Here is a 14,559-nt window from a genome sequence, read left to right as displayed (position 1 = left end):
AGGAGGAGGAGGAGGAGGAGGAGGAGGAGGGAGGGAGCCTTCCACCTGCCAGGGGCCCAGCTACCATCTAGTGGCTGCTTTTGCAATCACAGCCCCAGCGCCCAGCCCAAGGTGCCCCCTGCCCCAGGCACCCCCTGCCCACACCCCAGGGGCTGGAGCATCCCATGCTTGGGCTGGGGTGGGAGGGATGAGCAGGGGCTGCGCTGCCTCCTGACTTTCTGGGCTGGCTTGAAGGTATCTGGGGACATAAACCCCTCACACATACCCCAGGATCTTCCCAGCCTCCTTGGACTGGTAGATGTCACAGGTGTGCAGGGGACCCGTGTGCCCGGCTGCGTTACAGAGAGCCTGGTGGAACTGGAACTGGATCACGAAGCTGACAAAGTACCTGGTGGAGAGGGATGAGGAGACGGGAATGGACCCTGCTGGTGCCCAGCACCCTCAGGATGGTGCCACCAGGTGTCCCACCAGCCAGGAAAAAAAGTGCCACCGCTGGCACCTGAACTGGAGGCCCTGCCTCTGTGTCCCAGTGGTCTCCCTCGAGCCCCAGCCCTGCTTGCTCACCTGATGTAGGGGACGTTGGCAGGAATGTGAAACTTCGAGCCAGGGTCAAAGTCATCTTCAGACCTCACTGCTGGTGGGCACAAGCCCTGGTACTTTATCCTGGGCCAGAGAGGGAGAGTTAGCCCAGGATGGGGAGAAGAGGGTGAAGTAAGATGGGAGGGGACACCGCAGGGACAGCGTGAGGGGTTGTGAACCTCATGGTGTCCCATTGCAGCCAACTGGGCCACAGGGAGAAAACACCCAGTGGGACGAAGGCCAAGGCCTTGCCCCAGAGATGGCTGTGAATTCAGTCGTACCTGAGGTTCCACCACTCCTTGTTGTACTCGTCGTCCTTGATCCGCCCATCAAACACCTTCCAGCGCCACTGGTCCATGAGGTACCCGAAGGGCAGGAAGGCGATTTTGTCCAGGGCGATGCTCATCAGGTAGTTGATGTCACTCTCTGCCCGGGGCATGGAGGTGTGAGCAGGGCAGTGCTGCACCCTTCCCTCCACCCTGGGTGGGTCATTCTGCCCCAGAGCAGGGTGTCCCCAGCAGGTTCTGTCCCCTCCATGCACGCAAAGCCACCATGTATGTCCCTGACCCCTTCCACCCTGCCCAGGCCCTCCTGGCCCTCTGCATTTCCAGCTGTTCCCACCAGCGTGTGGTGCCCCTGTCCCAGCTCACCCTGGTTTTCCATGACTTCGTCCAGCAGGTTGATGCTGTGCAGGTGTTTGGGGGTGGAGACGGACAAGGCCATGACGTCCCCGACGGCCTCGTGGAAGCCAGGATTGGCCCCGTCCCGGAAGGAGACGGGCTGGTCCTTGTACTGCAGGAAGTACTGGACGTGGCCCATCTCGTGGTGCACCGTGATCAGGTCGTCCATGTTCACCACTGTGCACTGCTTGATCCTGCACCAGGACGGGGGGGGTTGGGGGAGAAAGGAGGGCAGTGCTGCTGTGAAAATCTCTGGGATACGTCACATCCCCTGGAGCTGTTTTCTCCTTTGGCCTCCCTCCCTATGTACGCCTCTCTCTGCCCCAGCACCACACGAGGCGCGGCCGCCACCTGCTCCCCACGGGCACCTGAAGTCCTTGCGGTTGTAGAAGTCCCAGGCCGAGGCGTGACACACCACCTCCCGCCCGTCCGACGGCTTCTCGATCATGGACTTGTCCCAGAACTCCTGGGGCATGGGGATGAGGCCCAGGGAGGTAAAGAACCGGTCCGACTCCTCAAACATCCTCTTGGGTGTCCAGCCCTGGGGAGAGAGCAGGACCTGGTGAGGGGTGATGGGGGAAGGAAAGGAAGCCAGGGATAGCCTTGTTGTTCTGGGCAGAGGGATCTTTGGGAATCAGCTAGAGCTGGATCCAGCCACTGGCACATCCAGGTGGGAAGGGAATACAGTTAAGGCGTGGATTTTTTTTGGTAACAGCCAAAAAGGTGCTGGGTCCCAAGGGGCTTCCCCAGAGCAGCCTGGAAAAGCACTGACCTGTTTTTTCATGGCAGGGGTGGCATCTACCTTGGTGGCATCCGGGAAAGGTATCACCAGGTCGAAAATGTTGGACCACGACTGAGCCCACATGTTGCCTGGGAAATGCAGGAGGATGATAGGAGGAAGACAGGGAGAGGGGAGCAAGAGGAACTAGTTAGTTCCTTCTCATGCACAGGTGGATCACCCTGCCTGGTCCCTGCCCTGTCAAGATCCCTGCCCTGCCTGCACATCGGTGCTGCCCTTCCCTGGGGTGGACTGTCCTCTGCACACCCATTCCGTGGGACCTCAGCCCTTCAGCCAGAGCTGAACAGACACCAGCCCCAGCTCTTGGCACGAGTCAGAGCCACCCATTCCTGGTGGGAGACACAGCCCAGCCTCACCTAACAGATGAGCAGGGATGGGCCCCCTCAGGTTTACGTGCTCTGCACCGTACTTCTTGTAGAGGGCCCGGCGTACGTAGGCGTGCAGGTTGAGGTACAGGGGCTGCAGCTGCAGGTACAGCCTCTCCAGATCTTCCTCGAAGGTGGGTGTCTCATACAGGGATCTCCAGTAGGCCCCATTGTCTGTGTAACCTGTGGCAGGGCAAGAGCAGAAGCTGTCAGACACCGCCCCTCTGGGGTTTTGCTGCTCAGGCACCCCAGGTACCTCCACATCTACGAGGCAGCGGAGCTCATGGGATTAAGCGGGACCTCCACACCTTTAGGATTATGATCCCCCAGTCCTCTGCTCACAGGGGGGTTAGGACCATGGGGTGGGCTCTGAGGGAGCGGGGCACTGACCATTCAGCACGGCTGCCTTGTTGCTCAGCTCCACGTATCGCTTGTAGCTGTTCCTCATCTTCTTCCCAGAGGCGTCCCTCCAGCCCTTCCAGGCAAAGAGGAGCTCGTCATAGTCCCGAGAGGTGGCCATGATGTCTGTGAGGTCTGAGGAGAGAGCAACGAAACCAAAGTGATGCTCTTGGCTGGGCTGGGCTGACACAGTGGTGCAAGAGCCAATGTGCTGCTCGTGGGCCATCACAGAGGAGGTGGAAGGAACCTTCATGCCCTTTCTTCATGCCCTCATTAAAAAATCTCCCCTTTCTGGGCCTGGGCAGGTGCCTCCCAGGACACCCTGCCAGATCTTACCAGGATCCAGTGGGAGGCAGGTTTTGTCGTCTCTGCAGACCTTGGCCACGCTGTACGTGGTCTCCATATCTGAGAGGAGGGTGTTATACTGCAAAGGAAATCGTGTAAATGGGTTATCCTTGCTCCTGACAATGCCACAGCCCACTGAAGGGTTCTCAGGTGTTGTCCTCTGGTCCTTTCCAAGGCCAAGTGTGACCCAGACGGAGGCAACAAGGGGGCCTGGGGCCAACAAGCAAAGTACCATTGTCCCCCAAACATCCAGGCCCCACTGCAGCCTGGGAAAGGCAAACTTTGGGTGGGAAAACCTGGAGATGAGGCTCTTGGCTCTGTGTAGAAGGTACCAAGCTATCACCTTTTTCAAGGGCAGGGTGTGGCTGCCCAATGGAACTTCCTAAATTTTGGGGGGGAGCAGTGGCAAGGGACCCCCCATCCCGCTCTGTCCCCTTGCTGCTCACCTCCTTCAGCTCATCCTCAGGCAGGGCTGCCCTCTCGATGACACTCAGCTTCTTGAGGATGCGGGTGACACTTTGGTCCTGGAAGTCGGAGGTGTCAAACTGCCTGGCCCTCATGCCGTAATCAAGGGTGTGCTTGGACATGGCCAAGTTCTTCTCCAGCTATGGGGACAGCAGAGGAGTTACTCTGAGACCCCCAAGACACAGGTTATCACCAGAAGCATCACCTGGCACCCCACGACTGATACCCTCCCCACGGAGGAGGTGGTTCCATGGTACCCCACGGAATGCTGAGGGTGTTCATGGAAAAGGGTGACAATGTTCCCCCTGAGCGAGGGGCAGAGGCTGCCCTGTTGTTCAGAGCTCCTCTGGGATGTGCCCCCAGGCTCCAGCTGCCTGCCCTGGCTGTTGGCTCTCCCTGCACAGCCCTGGGGTGGTTCCCATACCATGACCTCCTTGTTGTGGTCGGTGATGTTGGTGTTGTAGGCCCAGGACGCCTCGGTGTAGGCGTTCCACACCACCTCGGCCGTGCTGTTGTACTCGGCCAGGAACTCTTTGGCTTGAGCTTCATCTGTTATCTTGTCTAGAGGAGGAGATAAATGGGGGAGGAGAGGTGGGAGAAGGTCAGGAGAAGCAAGAGAGAACCATCCCGTGGAGAAGCCACAGTTGAGCTTTTCCCAGAACGGCAGGTCCCATGCCACGACTTGAGAGCGGTCTGTGCTGGGAAAGGGGGGCAGATGGGCACTGCTGGGGTGAGCCACTGGGGAGAGGGTGGGATAACAGGACACCCCAGGGAGGATGCAGCTGAGATGTCCTGTCACACCACCACTGATGGCATTGCCACAGTGGCAGGACCGCAGCCTTAGACAGGGGTACATCAGCGGCACCTGCTTCCTGGGAAGCAACACCCTGTGAGACTCCACCAGAGACGGTTATTCCTCCCATGACGACCACCCCACCCACTGCAGAGACCTCTGTCAGCACTTAGGATTAGTGGTGTCCCTTGGGGACATCTTCCTGCCCCTCCCCAGCCCCGGGATGGAGCTGCAGCCTCACCGATGCCTTCGGGGTAGCCTTCAGGGAGAGGGGGTTGCCACTCGAAGTCAGGCCAGCCCAGCACCTCGTTGGTCTTGTTGTTCTGCTCCTGAAGCCACCTGGTGACAGGGCTGAAGTACTCCAGGAGGGGCCCAGCATCCATCTTATCCGTGCCGGTGAGGTTGAACAGGACTTCCTGCCACGACTTGGAAGACCCAGCTTTCAACACTTCCCTGCAGAGCAGTGGGACAGCAAGAGCCAACATGAGGCCAGGGGATGGAGGGGAGAGAAGCAGTGATGGTGTCTCAGCATCACAGGGGTTGAAGGTGCTATTCCTGAGTGGGACATGAACGTGGGAACTGCTTCTGAAACCACCACTTGTCCTGCATGTGGGAACTGAGGGCTGATTCCTCGTCACAAACTCACGCATTTAACACCCAGGGAGTCATCAGGGACCAAATGTGCTTTAGTGGCCTCTTGTCTGGGGATGCTTCCATGTATTTCCATCCATCCATCCACCCACCCACCCACCCCTCCATCCATCCATCCATCCATCCATCCATCCATCCATCCATCCATCCATCCGCAAAGCTATTTCTCCAGCCATCTCCGCAACCACTTTTTGCTTCCTTCCCTTCTTCTTTCCTGCCTTTGCACTCCACCAGCTTCCACGCACACACCTGCCCACAGGGAGTGTCCCAACCCTCCTCTGTCCCCACCTGAGCTTGTCTCCAGCCGCTCTGGACTCGTAGATGTCGCAGGTGTGCAGGGGACCGCTGTGGCCAGCCGCCTGGCACAGCGCCTTGTGAAACTGGAACTGCAGGATGAAGCTCACAAAGTACCTGCCAAGGGAGCCCAGGAAGGTCAGAACTGGGGGCAAAGGGAAGCAGGCGAGATCCCAGAGCTCAAGGCCACCACTTGTGGTCCCAAGCGCTGGGTGATCTCCGTGTCTCAAGCTGGAGCACCACGTCCTGGTCCCATCCCCACAGAGCTGAGCCCCCACCCACTGCACCCCAAAACTCAGTCCCCCTTGCCAGCACTTCCTCTACCTGATGTAAGGGGTGTTCCCAGGGATGTGGTACTTTGCTCCAGGGTCAAAGTTGCTCTCATTCCTTGAGACTGGGGCACAGATACCCTGGTATTTGGTTCTGCAGACAACAGAGGACAGCAGCATGAGCATGCAAATAATAAGGTGTCAGAAGAATCGAGGCAGGCAATGGGAAGGGATGGCACAATGCTGAGGAAATCTGGCCAGTTAGAGTGTGATTCCATGTATTTCTATCCATCCATCCACTCATCTACCCATCTGTCCCACCCACCCATCCATCCATTGTTCTCCAGCCATCTCCACGGCTACTTTTTCCTTTTTTTCCCCCCTTCCTTTCCACTTTCCTGCCCACTTTTCTTGCACCCTCCCACCCCCCCTGGGTGGCTGTCCTCTACCTCAGGTACCACCAGTCGTAGTTGTAGCGGCTCGGGGGCGTGCGGCCACTGAACACGTTCCAGCGCCACTGGTCGATGAGGTAGCCAAAGGGTAGGAAGGCAATCTTCTCCAGGGCCATCTTCAGCAGGTAGTTGATGTCACTCTCTGTGGAAAACAGAGCCTGAACCAGGCTGGGAAGGAGCCTGGATAGACAAGGCTACGGCCACCAGGTGGACAAGAAGATGAGCAGGTCTGGGTGAGAACTGGGGACGGCGTTTCAACATTTCCCCCGGAGAAAATCCGGGGAAGGAAGGTCGGGGAAGGACCTGCTGGAGGAGACGCAGCTGAAACTGTGGGGTCAGAGAGGGGTTGGCAGCGCTGCCCTGAGGGGCCACTGGCTGCCACCACCACAGTAGCCCGCCTGCCAAGGGCTGGCTGGCCGGGCAGCCGTGGCTCGAGGCGGGGACCATCTGCTCTGTGGTGTTTATGCAGCGCTGGCCCAACGCTCTTGGCTGCTGAGGCGTCTTTCTCATCATAAAACGCATTTAATGACGCTCCAGGAGGATCCCAGCACCGTCCCTCCTCCGCCAAGCGGAGCCTGGGGCAGCTCAGGTTCCTCTGCCGCCGTCTGCTCCGACGTGGCGGTTGAGAGACGTCGGGAGGGGGGGGACAGGCTCTTGCCAAGGCAGGCAGTGCCCTGCAGGGACAAGTCCTGCTCTGCCTCACTGGCTGGCAAGAGGACGTGTCACCCCCCGACTGTCCCCGTGACTGTGCATGGAAGCGCTCGGTGCCACCTCCGCAGAGTCGCACCGGGAGCTCCCGCCGTGGATGTTTCTTGGCGAGGGAGGGAGGGAGGGAGGAATGCTGGAAAGGTCAAAGCCAATCAAGCACAAAGATGTTGTTTGCAGGTTTGGGGACTCTGATGGAGAAGGGGAAGGCACAGTTGAGCTCTGGAGAGCATCTTCCCTTGCCCTCAGGGGTGAAGAGGATGGAGCCAAGAAGGGTTTTCTACAAAGACCCACGGAGACAGGAAGGGGTTGTGCATGGACTCATGGAGACAAAATAGGTCCTACATGGACCCATGGAGACAAAATAGGTCCTGCAATGACCTATGGAGACGAGAAGGGGTTGTGCCTGCTCTGGGCTGTGTTGCCAGACTGCAGCCCAGCCTGGCATCTCCCAAACCCTTCCTGGTCCTGCAGGCAGTGCCTGAGCCCTCCCAGGCCACCCAGCTCCATGGGGTGGCTGCTGTACCTTCGTCCTGAGTGACATTGCTGAGGAGACCGATTTTCTGGAGGTGGCTCGGGGTGGAGACAGACAGGGACAGGACATCCCCGATGGCCTCGTGGAAGCCAGGGTTGGCCCCGCTGCGGAAGGAGACGGGCTGGTCCTTGTACTGCAGGTAGTACTGGATGTGGCCCATCTCGTGGTGCACCGTGAACAGCTGCTCCATGGTCACCGACGTGCACTGCTTGATCCTGCCGGGTGAAAACAGCACTGTCTGAGCCGGGTGAGGGACCACAGGCTGCCAGTGCTCACCCTCTGTGGGAAGGACCCTGCACAGTCCCGGAGCAGGTGACAATACCCCGTGGATTAAGGGAAAAACCCAGTGGAGGGGAAGGCAGGACAGTGTGGCCACCCAAGACCTTGTCCCAGACTGGGCTGCAGGGTCAGGTTGCGGGTCCCCAAAGAGGTGACAGCCAAGGCGGGTGGAGGAGGGTCTTACTCTACAGCCCTGTGCCCTGGTGCCCCCTCACACCTGAAGTCCTTGCGGTTGTAGAAGTCCCAGGCCGAGGCGTGACACACCACCTCCCGCCCGTCCGTCGGTTTCTCCAGCATGGACTTGTTCCAGAATTCGGGGGGCATCTCCAGCAGCCCCAGGGAGGTGAAGAACTCCTCTGAGACCCGGAACATGTGGGTGGCATTCCAGCCCTGGTGGGCAGCAGGAGGGGGGTTACGACTGAGGAAGGGGCTGTCCATGCCCAGGGCGCTGCCCCTGGTGCTCTCCCAGCGCCGCAGGGATGAAGTGGATCATTCCAAGGGTTCAACGTCCAGCCCCTCTCACCGTGATGGGGAGTCCCAGCCCCAGCATTGGTGTGGACCTCCTAAGAAGCACCGAGCAATGGTGCTGGTGCCCAGCAGGGACAGGAGAAGGGAGCAGGGCTGATGCCTCAGGGGTACTCAGAGCTGTGTGATGGTGTGGACACAGCCCCCAACCCTTGGACTGGCACCCATCCCACTGCACTGCCCTTCCTCTTTGCCCACCCACTTCCAGAGACAAAGTGAGGTCATTTTTTTGTCCCTTCCCCTCTGGATGTGGCTTTTCTGCTGTCTGCTATGCAGGTAAACCACTCCCATGGGGTCAATGTCATGGGCCAGCCTTGGGCAACACCCCCATTTTTTTGCCCCTGCTGCCCCCAGCGAGTCCCTCAGCCCATCACCTGCTGCACCATGGTGCTCGTGACATCAAGGTTGGGTTTCTCAGGGTAGGGGACCATCAGGTCGTAGATGTTGTTCCACTGCTGAGCCCACATGTTCCCTGAGAAGAGAAAACAGCTGGAGCAGAGCTGGCGGTAGCTCTGCGTGCCCCTCCGGCCCCACCAGCACCTCTGGGCACAGGCTGGGGGTGGTCCCATCTCTTACCCAGGAGGTGAGCAGGGATGGGACCCCTCAGGTTGATGTATTTGGGGCCGTAGCGGTCATAGAGCTTCCTCCGGACGAAGGCATGCAGGTTGAGGTAGAGCGGCTCCAGCTGCGTGTAGATACTCTCCAGTTCATCCTCAAAGGTGTCTGAGTCGTACCAGGAGCGCCAGTAGCTGCCTGTGTCCTTGAATCCTACCAGAGAGATAGGGATGGCCTCTGGCTCCAGCCCCCCAGGGGCTGCCCCACCCGCCCACCCCCAAAAGCTGGGCCCAGGGACCATCAGTAGGATTTTTGCCCCTTTCCCCGTAGTGCCGGCACTGGGGGAAATGGATCTGGATCTGCGGCTGCGTGCGGGGTGGGGAGAGCAGCAGGGCATTGTCCCAGCCCCGATTCCCACCCCTGCCCACCCCGTGAGTCCCCCTCTGGGTTTGTACCATCTGCCGAATAGGCCTCATTGCTCAGGTTCACGAAGGCCTCGTACTTGGGGCGCAGCGGGTTCCCCGCGGCGTTGTGCCACCCCTCCCAGGCATACAGCAGCTTCCTGTAGCTGCGGGACGTGGCCATGATGTCCGAGAGGTCTGGGACAGAGGGGACAAGCAGGACGTGAGAGAGGGACGGGAGGAGGGGGCACATCCCGCAGCAGCTCTGCAGAGATGCCACCGCCACTCCCAGCATCATCACCACATCGGACCCGTCCCCACCTTGGGACAATCCCGATGAATGTGTGTGGAAGGGGCATCTGCCAATCCCCAACCCACTGAGGGTGTGGGGACCGTGGGGTTGGGGGGGACAGGGACCATACCTGGCTCCAGATCCCAGCAGGTGCCGTTGGGCAGACACACCTTGGCCGTGGAGTAGATCTTGTCCATGTCGCTCAGGATGGTGTTGTACTGCGGGAAAGGAAAAGATGTTGGGGCTGGAAGGGGGGACGGGAATGACCCTTCAGGAGGGGTCTACAGGCCATGCGTGCCCAGAGGGATGTGGAGAAGGGATGGCTGTGTTTACACAGCACAGTTTGGGTGAGATAAGTGTGTTATCACTCCGGGTTTCTGCACCAATGGCAGGGTGGGAGCAGGGAGGCTCTCTGGGACAGACAATCCCTGCACAGTGGTGTTCTGGAGAGGGGCTGTTTATAAAGCTGTTTGTCAGCGGGGTCACGGCACAGCCTGTTTATCTAAACGGGTTAAAAAAAACACCAGAAGAAAAGCAGGAGGAGGAGGAGGAGGAGGAGGAGGGGGATTTATTTCTGTGAACTTCAACAACAGCAAACAATAGCAACGGGAGGTTTCCTGGAACATGCCCGGGAAACCCATTCCCAGGGAAGGAAATTCCTCTGCTCTCTCTCTCTCTCTGCTCCCATCCTTCTGCTCCAGCTGGGCGGAGGGGACAGGGATGCGGACGGTGGTGGCTGTGAGATGGAGCTGCCCAGGGATGGGCGAGACATGACTGATGTGCAAGGAGGAGACGTGATGCTCTCTGTTATTTGGGAGAAGGCAGGGATGGGTTTCCCGGAAGGAACCGGCGCCGACAGTTCTCCGGAAAGGATTGTATCCCTGGGCTTTGCCAGGGCTTCGGTGGGAACGGCTGTCAGGGAGCCACGGGTCGGGACGGAGGGGACGGTCCCTGCGCTGGTGCAGAGGTGAGTGCCCGCCAACCTCAGCCCGGGCAATATTTTCGTGCACAGAAATCAAAATTCAGGCAAAAAAACCTCGGGGCCGTGACGGGGAAGGCTCGGGGTGTCCCGATGTCCCTCGCACGGAATTGTGTCACCAAGGCATCCCTAAGGAGCCCCGAGGGGTCGGGAGAGCTGGCCCTGGCGGTGGGCACAGCCTGGCTGGTCTCCAGGTGACGCCCAAAGCTCTCTGTGTAAGCAGGAAATCTCCAGTTCCCGCTGGGATAGCTCCAAGATGAAGTTAGGGCTGGCACCCCACATCCCTTGGAGATAGCACCCCATCTCCCCCCTCCCTCACTGTCTTCCCTGTGCAGTGACACCCTCCAAAATACAGCAGAGTCTGGGTGCTTGGAAAAAAATCCCCCCAGGGGGTTTCACAGCACCCAGCAACGCCCAGAGCTTCACTGACACCTCACCCACCTGCTCTCTCTTTTCCAGGACCAGGTTGGAGGGTCCCAGGGTCTGGATGGAGCCGATGATTTTCCTCAGCTGTGGGTCTGAGAAGTTGCTCCAGATGTTGCCATAGAGCTCCTTGGCTTTCTTTCCCCACAGCTCCGTGAAGTTCTGCTCCTTCAGCGATGCCTGGACCTGCAGGGCGAGAGGGGACGAGGGGGCTCAGGACCAGCCCTGGGACTTGCCAACCACCCAGACAATGATTTGGGGAGCCACAAGGGTCTGTGGGAGTCAGAGGTGACGGGATGTGATGTGGCAGGCAGGGCTGTCCCCAGTCCATGGCACCACAGATAGAGACATCACTTCCAGCCCACACAGCGGAGTCTGCAGCCCCCACTCGCCTGCAGCGCTCCTGATGAACACCCACTGATGTGGCCTTTGAGGATCTTTTGGAGGCAGCTCCGGGGTCTTGTGGCCCAAATGGGGTGGGAATGCTGGGATTGGGTGTCCAGGCCATGTGGGCAGGGTGTCCAGGTGCTCCTGGGCTGGCTCTGGCAGCTGCCAGACCCCGGTTGCAGAAGGAGCTCTGAGGTCTGCCTTCAATTTATTCTTACTCCTGCTTGTTTCTCACCTTTGCAGGAGCCCAAATGGAAACTGCAAAGATGCCTCGTTTGCTTTTCTCCCTCCTGTACCTCCTTCCTGAGTCTGTACATTTTTATTTCTACACATTTCTCTTTGGGATGCCTGCCCCCCGTGCCCTGTAAGTGCCTTATCTGGCTTTCCCCTTGCAGAGGGGCACCCCATTCCTTCCGAGCCCTCATTTTTGGGTCCCTCTGTCACCCATCAGCCTGCCCAAACCTCTCTTCCCAGGCCTGTGGGGCGTCAGGGAGCTGCCTGAGCCCCGGGGGGGTTATTTAGGCAGCTGGAGCTGTGGCCACGATTTTGGGACAGGGTGTATTGCAGGTGGTCACATCCCAGCCCGGCCAGTGTCAGCTGTATTTTTGGAAAATGGAACTTCTGAGAGTGTCCTGGCCCAGGCAGTGCACAGGCCAGAGTGAGACCGTGCAGAGCTCCTGGTTGGTGTCCATGTGCCAGCCCAGTGTGATTTATGGAGCTCATTAGCTGTGACTCGTGGCATTTTTAGCCCCGGCTCCAACACGCCTGGTTTGTTTTATTTTAATCTCCACATTCCCTCAGCTGGCAGTGAGGAGGGAAGGGAGTCGTGGAGCAGCAGGGTTGGAGCTGCCCGGGGCAGACACACCCACGCAGCCCTAGGACATGGTGGTGGGAATGCCAGAGGTGCCAGGTGCCCCTGGCAGCCCAGCAAGCAGGCTCCCACCCTTCCCTTGGGCATCCCAGTGCCCACTGCATCACTCCAGGTGCCAACCACCCCCAATCCCTCGGCATGCCAGGATGTGCCAGCCCCACAAACACCCCGCTCTTGCATCACCCCGCTGAACAGGGGACATCTTTACCCCTCCCCAGACCCTGCACAGAGCTGGGGGAGCAGGAGGAAGCAGAGTCCAGCTGTGTTTTGTCTTCTCCTTGAACAGGTGCCTGCGTTTGGTCGAGTGAATCACACCCTGAACTCTCCTGACAGCTCCGGTGGAGCGAGTTGAGCCCAGCAGCGCTGCCCGAGACCCCCTCACTGTGGCTGTGCCCACCAACCCTGGCCCTTTGCCTCCACAACTGGGACCTCTCTCTTGGGGGCTGTGCCTGTGCGTGGCTCAGAGGCTCCTGGACATCAGCAGGCCCCCAAATCTCCCACCTTGCTCTCTCACTGCTCCTGGTGAAGACTCAGGATGCAGCCCAGGAAACTGGGACTGCCCTACCCCAGACACCTGGAGAAGTTCTGTGCCCACGAGCAGCTCACAAACCCCAAACACCATCACCAGCCTCTCACCCAGAGCCCCAGCTTGCAGGAGATGGTTCATCTGTCTGCCCAGAGTCCCTCTGCCCATCCCTGCCCCTGCCTTCAGCCTCCTACCCCCCATGTCACTTTGTCCCAGGGCCACCCTTCGTGGCAGGTCCTGGAGCTGCCCATGCCATGTTGGCCTGACTCAGCCCAAGGCTTCCCCAAATCCCCCAAATTCAGCCTTTTGGGTGCTGCTGCCCAGCTGTTCATCCTTTAGCAGTCAGTGCCTCCCCATCCCACCGCACACCTCCCTTCTGCCCCACCGTGGCCTGACCTCAAGAGTTTGGATCCCCACCTCGACCTGGGCTGGCTTAGGAGCCTTGACATCACAGGCAGCTCCTGGATGATCCTCACACATTTAATAGCACAGAAAAGGGTGAAAACTGGCCTGGAAATACCTTTTTGAGAAAAGGTGCTCTCCTGGCCCTAAGCTTGGACTGCTGGGATGCTCCTGCTCTGCCCCGAGGTCCCTGACCCCACCACACCTGGAAGCCAGTGCTGGGTGCCTGCCCAGACATCACGTCAGCTCGCCAAAAAAAAAAAAAGGGCTGAAGGGGAACTTGGGCCCTCTCGGGTGTCCTGCCAAGTTGGCAGTGGCCGGAGCTGGCAGCGATCTCTCCCCCTGCGCAGGAAGACGTGTTTCCTTCCTGCACGGGGCACACTGTGCTCCCATCCCCACAGACCTGGGGGTTCAGGGCTGTGTGGTAGCTCTTGGGTGATACTGGGGTCCCTGAACACACCTACAGGTGTATGAGCTGCACCCATCGCTGTAGAGGTGGCAGGTGTATCCCTGAGCTACACGCTCATGCCTGTGGGATGCACATACAGTTGGTCCCCACAGGGACTCTGCCTGCACGTAGCTGGGCTGATGTCTAATTCCCAGCAGCCTGGAGTGCTTTCCCAAAGCTGGCTTCGTCCCCGTGGGCTGGGGACACATGCACAAGGGATGGCAGCCTCAGTCATGATGCCACCCAGTTGCTTGTGCGCTTTGGGCTCCCGGGCTCTGCCCCAGACTGAAACCCCCGACACCGGGACGTGGTGACAGCAGGCAGGGATGGGGACAGGGACACTTGACACCTGACCCTGGTCTGGGAAAGGAGTGGGGGGAAGGAAAGTGGAAGGTGCTGGGAGTAAGGAATCATCTCTAAAAATAACCCCGACTCCGTTTCGGGGCCAGAGCTGTCACTCTGGGGCACAGCCTCTCCGAGAACCAATCTGTGGCAAACCCCTGCGATCCCCGGACTACAAGTCCCAGCCCCTGGTTTGCCATCCTGAGGCGCCGAGGCAGGAGCCCCGCAGGGAGGAAGGAAGGGAAGCGCACCAAGTGCCTCCACCCAACCCCAACCCCCGCCAGCCCCCCGGGCTCTGGGGGTCACCCCTGTTGGTGGCATCGCCTCCCCCCCCCTTCCTCCCCGTCCCGCCACCCACCTGCAGAGCAGCGTTTTCCTCCGTCAGGTTGGTGTTGTAATCCCAGCTGGCCGAGACGCTCTCGAAGAAGACGAGCTCGGCCGTGGTGTTGTAGTCCTCGGCGAAGAGGATGGCCCCCTGCTCGTTGCTGGGACGGTTGGGGGGCTCGGGCTGGGCCCAAAGGGCACCTGCCAGGCTGAGCCAGAGCAGCAGCCCCAGCGCCGGGGGCATCGCGGCGGGAGCGCTGCACGGAGCGCGGGGAGTGGGGGGGCCCGTTCGGTGCCTTCCGAGACAGCTTTGCCTCCGCTGCCGGCTGCTTATAAGCCAGCAGGCTTCGCGCAAACCCTGCCCACCGAGCCTGCCTCCCCTCGCAGATAAGACCGGAGCATTCTGCTTTCCCTTCGGCGGCTCCAAGGCTTGCGGGGAAGGAGCGGGGAGCGAGCGCTGCTTTGGGGTGCAAA

General features: G+C 59.7%; 1 protein-coding gene across 1 annotated transcript in view; it reads right to left on the bottom strand.

Moving 5' to 3' along the window:
• ACE (angiotensin I converting enzyme) overlaps positions 1–14,559 on the bottom strand; it is a 16,598-nt gene extending 2,039 nt beyond the window's left edge. Inside the window, exons 1-23 of the mRNA XM_027902028.1 lie at positions 14,120–14,559; positions 10,804–10,971; positions 9,514–9,601; positions 9,146–9,289; positions 8,712–8,903; positions 8,510–8,607; positions 7,828–8,000; positions 7,323–7,546; positions 6,089–6,233; positions 5,695–5,793; positions 5,365–5,487; positions 4,667–4,878; positions 4,057–4,193; positions 3,614–3,772; positions 3,159–3,246; positions 2,814–2,957; positions 2,415–2,606; positions 2,032–2,129; positions 1,628–1,800; positions 1,230–1,453; positions 861–1,005; positions 565–663; positions 266–388 (exon numbers count right to left, since the gene is read on the bottom strand). Coding sequence (XP_027757829.1) covers positions 266–388; positions 565–663; positions 861–1,005; positions 1,230–1,453; positions 1,628–1,800; positions 2,032–2,129; positions 2,415–2,606; positions 2,814–2,957; positions 3,159–3,246; positions 3,614–3,772; positions 4,057–4,193; positions 4,667–4,878; positions 5,365–5,487; positions 5,695–5,793; positions 6,089–6,233; positions 7,323–7,546; positions 7,828–8,000; positions 8,510–8,607; positions 8,712–8,903; positions 9,146–9,289; positions 9,514–9,601; positions 10,804–10,971; positions 14,120–14,329 — 3,458 coding nt within the window. The 5' untranslated portion in view covers positions 14,330–14,559. The remainder of the gene's footprint in view (positions 1–265; positions 389–564; positions 664–860; positions 1,006–1,229; positions 1,454–1,627; positions 1,801–2,031; positions 2,130–2,414; positions 2,607–2,813; positions 2,958–3,158; positions 3,247–3,613; positions 3,773–4,056; positions 4,194–4,666; positions 4,879–5,364; positions 5,488–5,694; positions 5,794–6,088; positions 6,234–7,322; positions 7,547–7,827; positions 8,001–8,509; positions 8,608–8,711; positions 8,904–9,145; positions 9,290–9,513; positions 9,602–10,803; positions 10,972–14,119) is intronic.

This window comes from Empidonax traillii, unplaced genomic scaffold, assembly GCF_003031625.1.
Source record: "Empidonax traillii isolate 1590-97213 ecotype Southwest subspecies unplaced genomic scaffold, ASM303162v1 scaffold832:size729604, whole genome shotgun sequence".
Taxonomy (NCBI): Eukaryota; Metazoa; Chordata; class Aves; order Passeriformes; family Tyrannidae; genus Empidonax; species Empidonax traillii.
The sequence above is the reverse complement of the archived record's forward strand: the minus strand, read 5'-3'. Positions and strand labels throughout refer to the sequence as shown.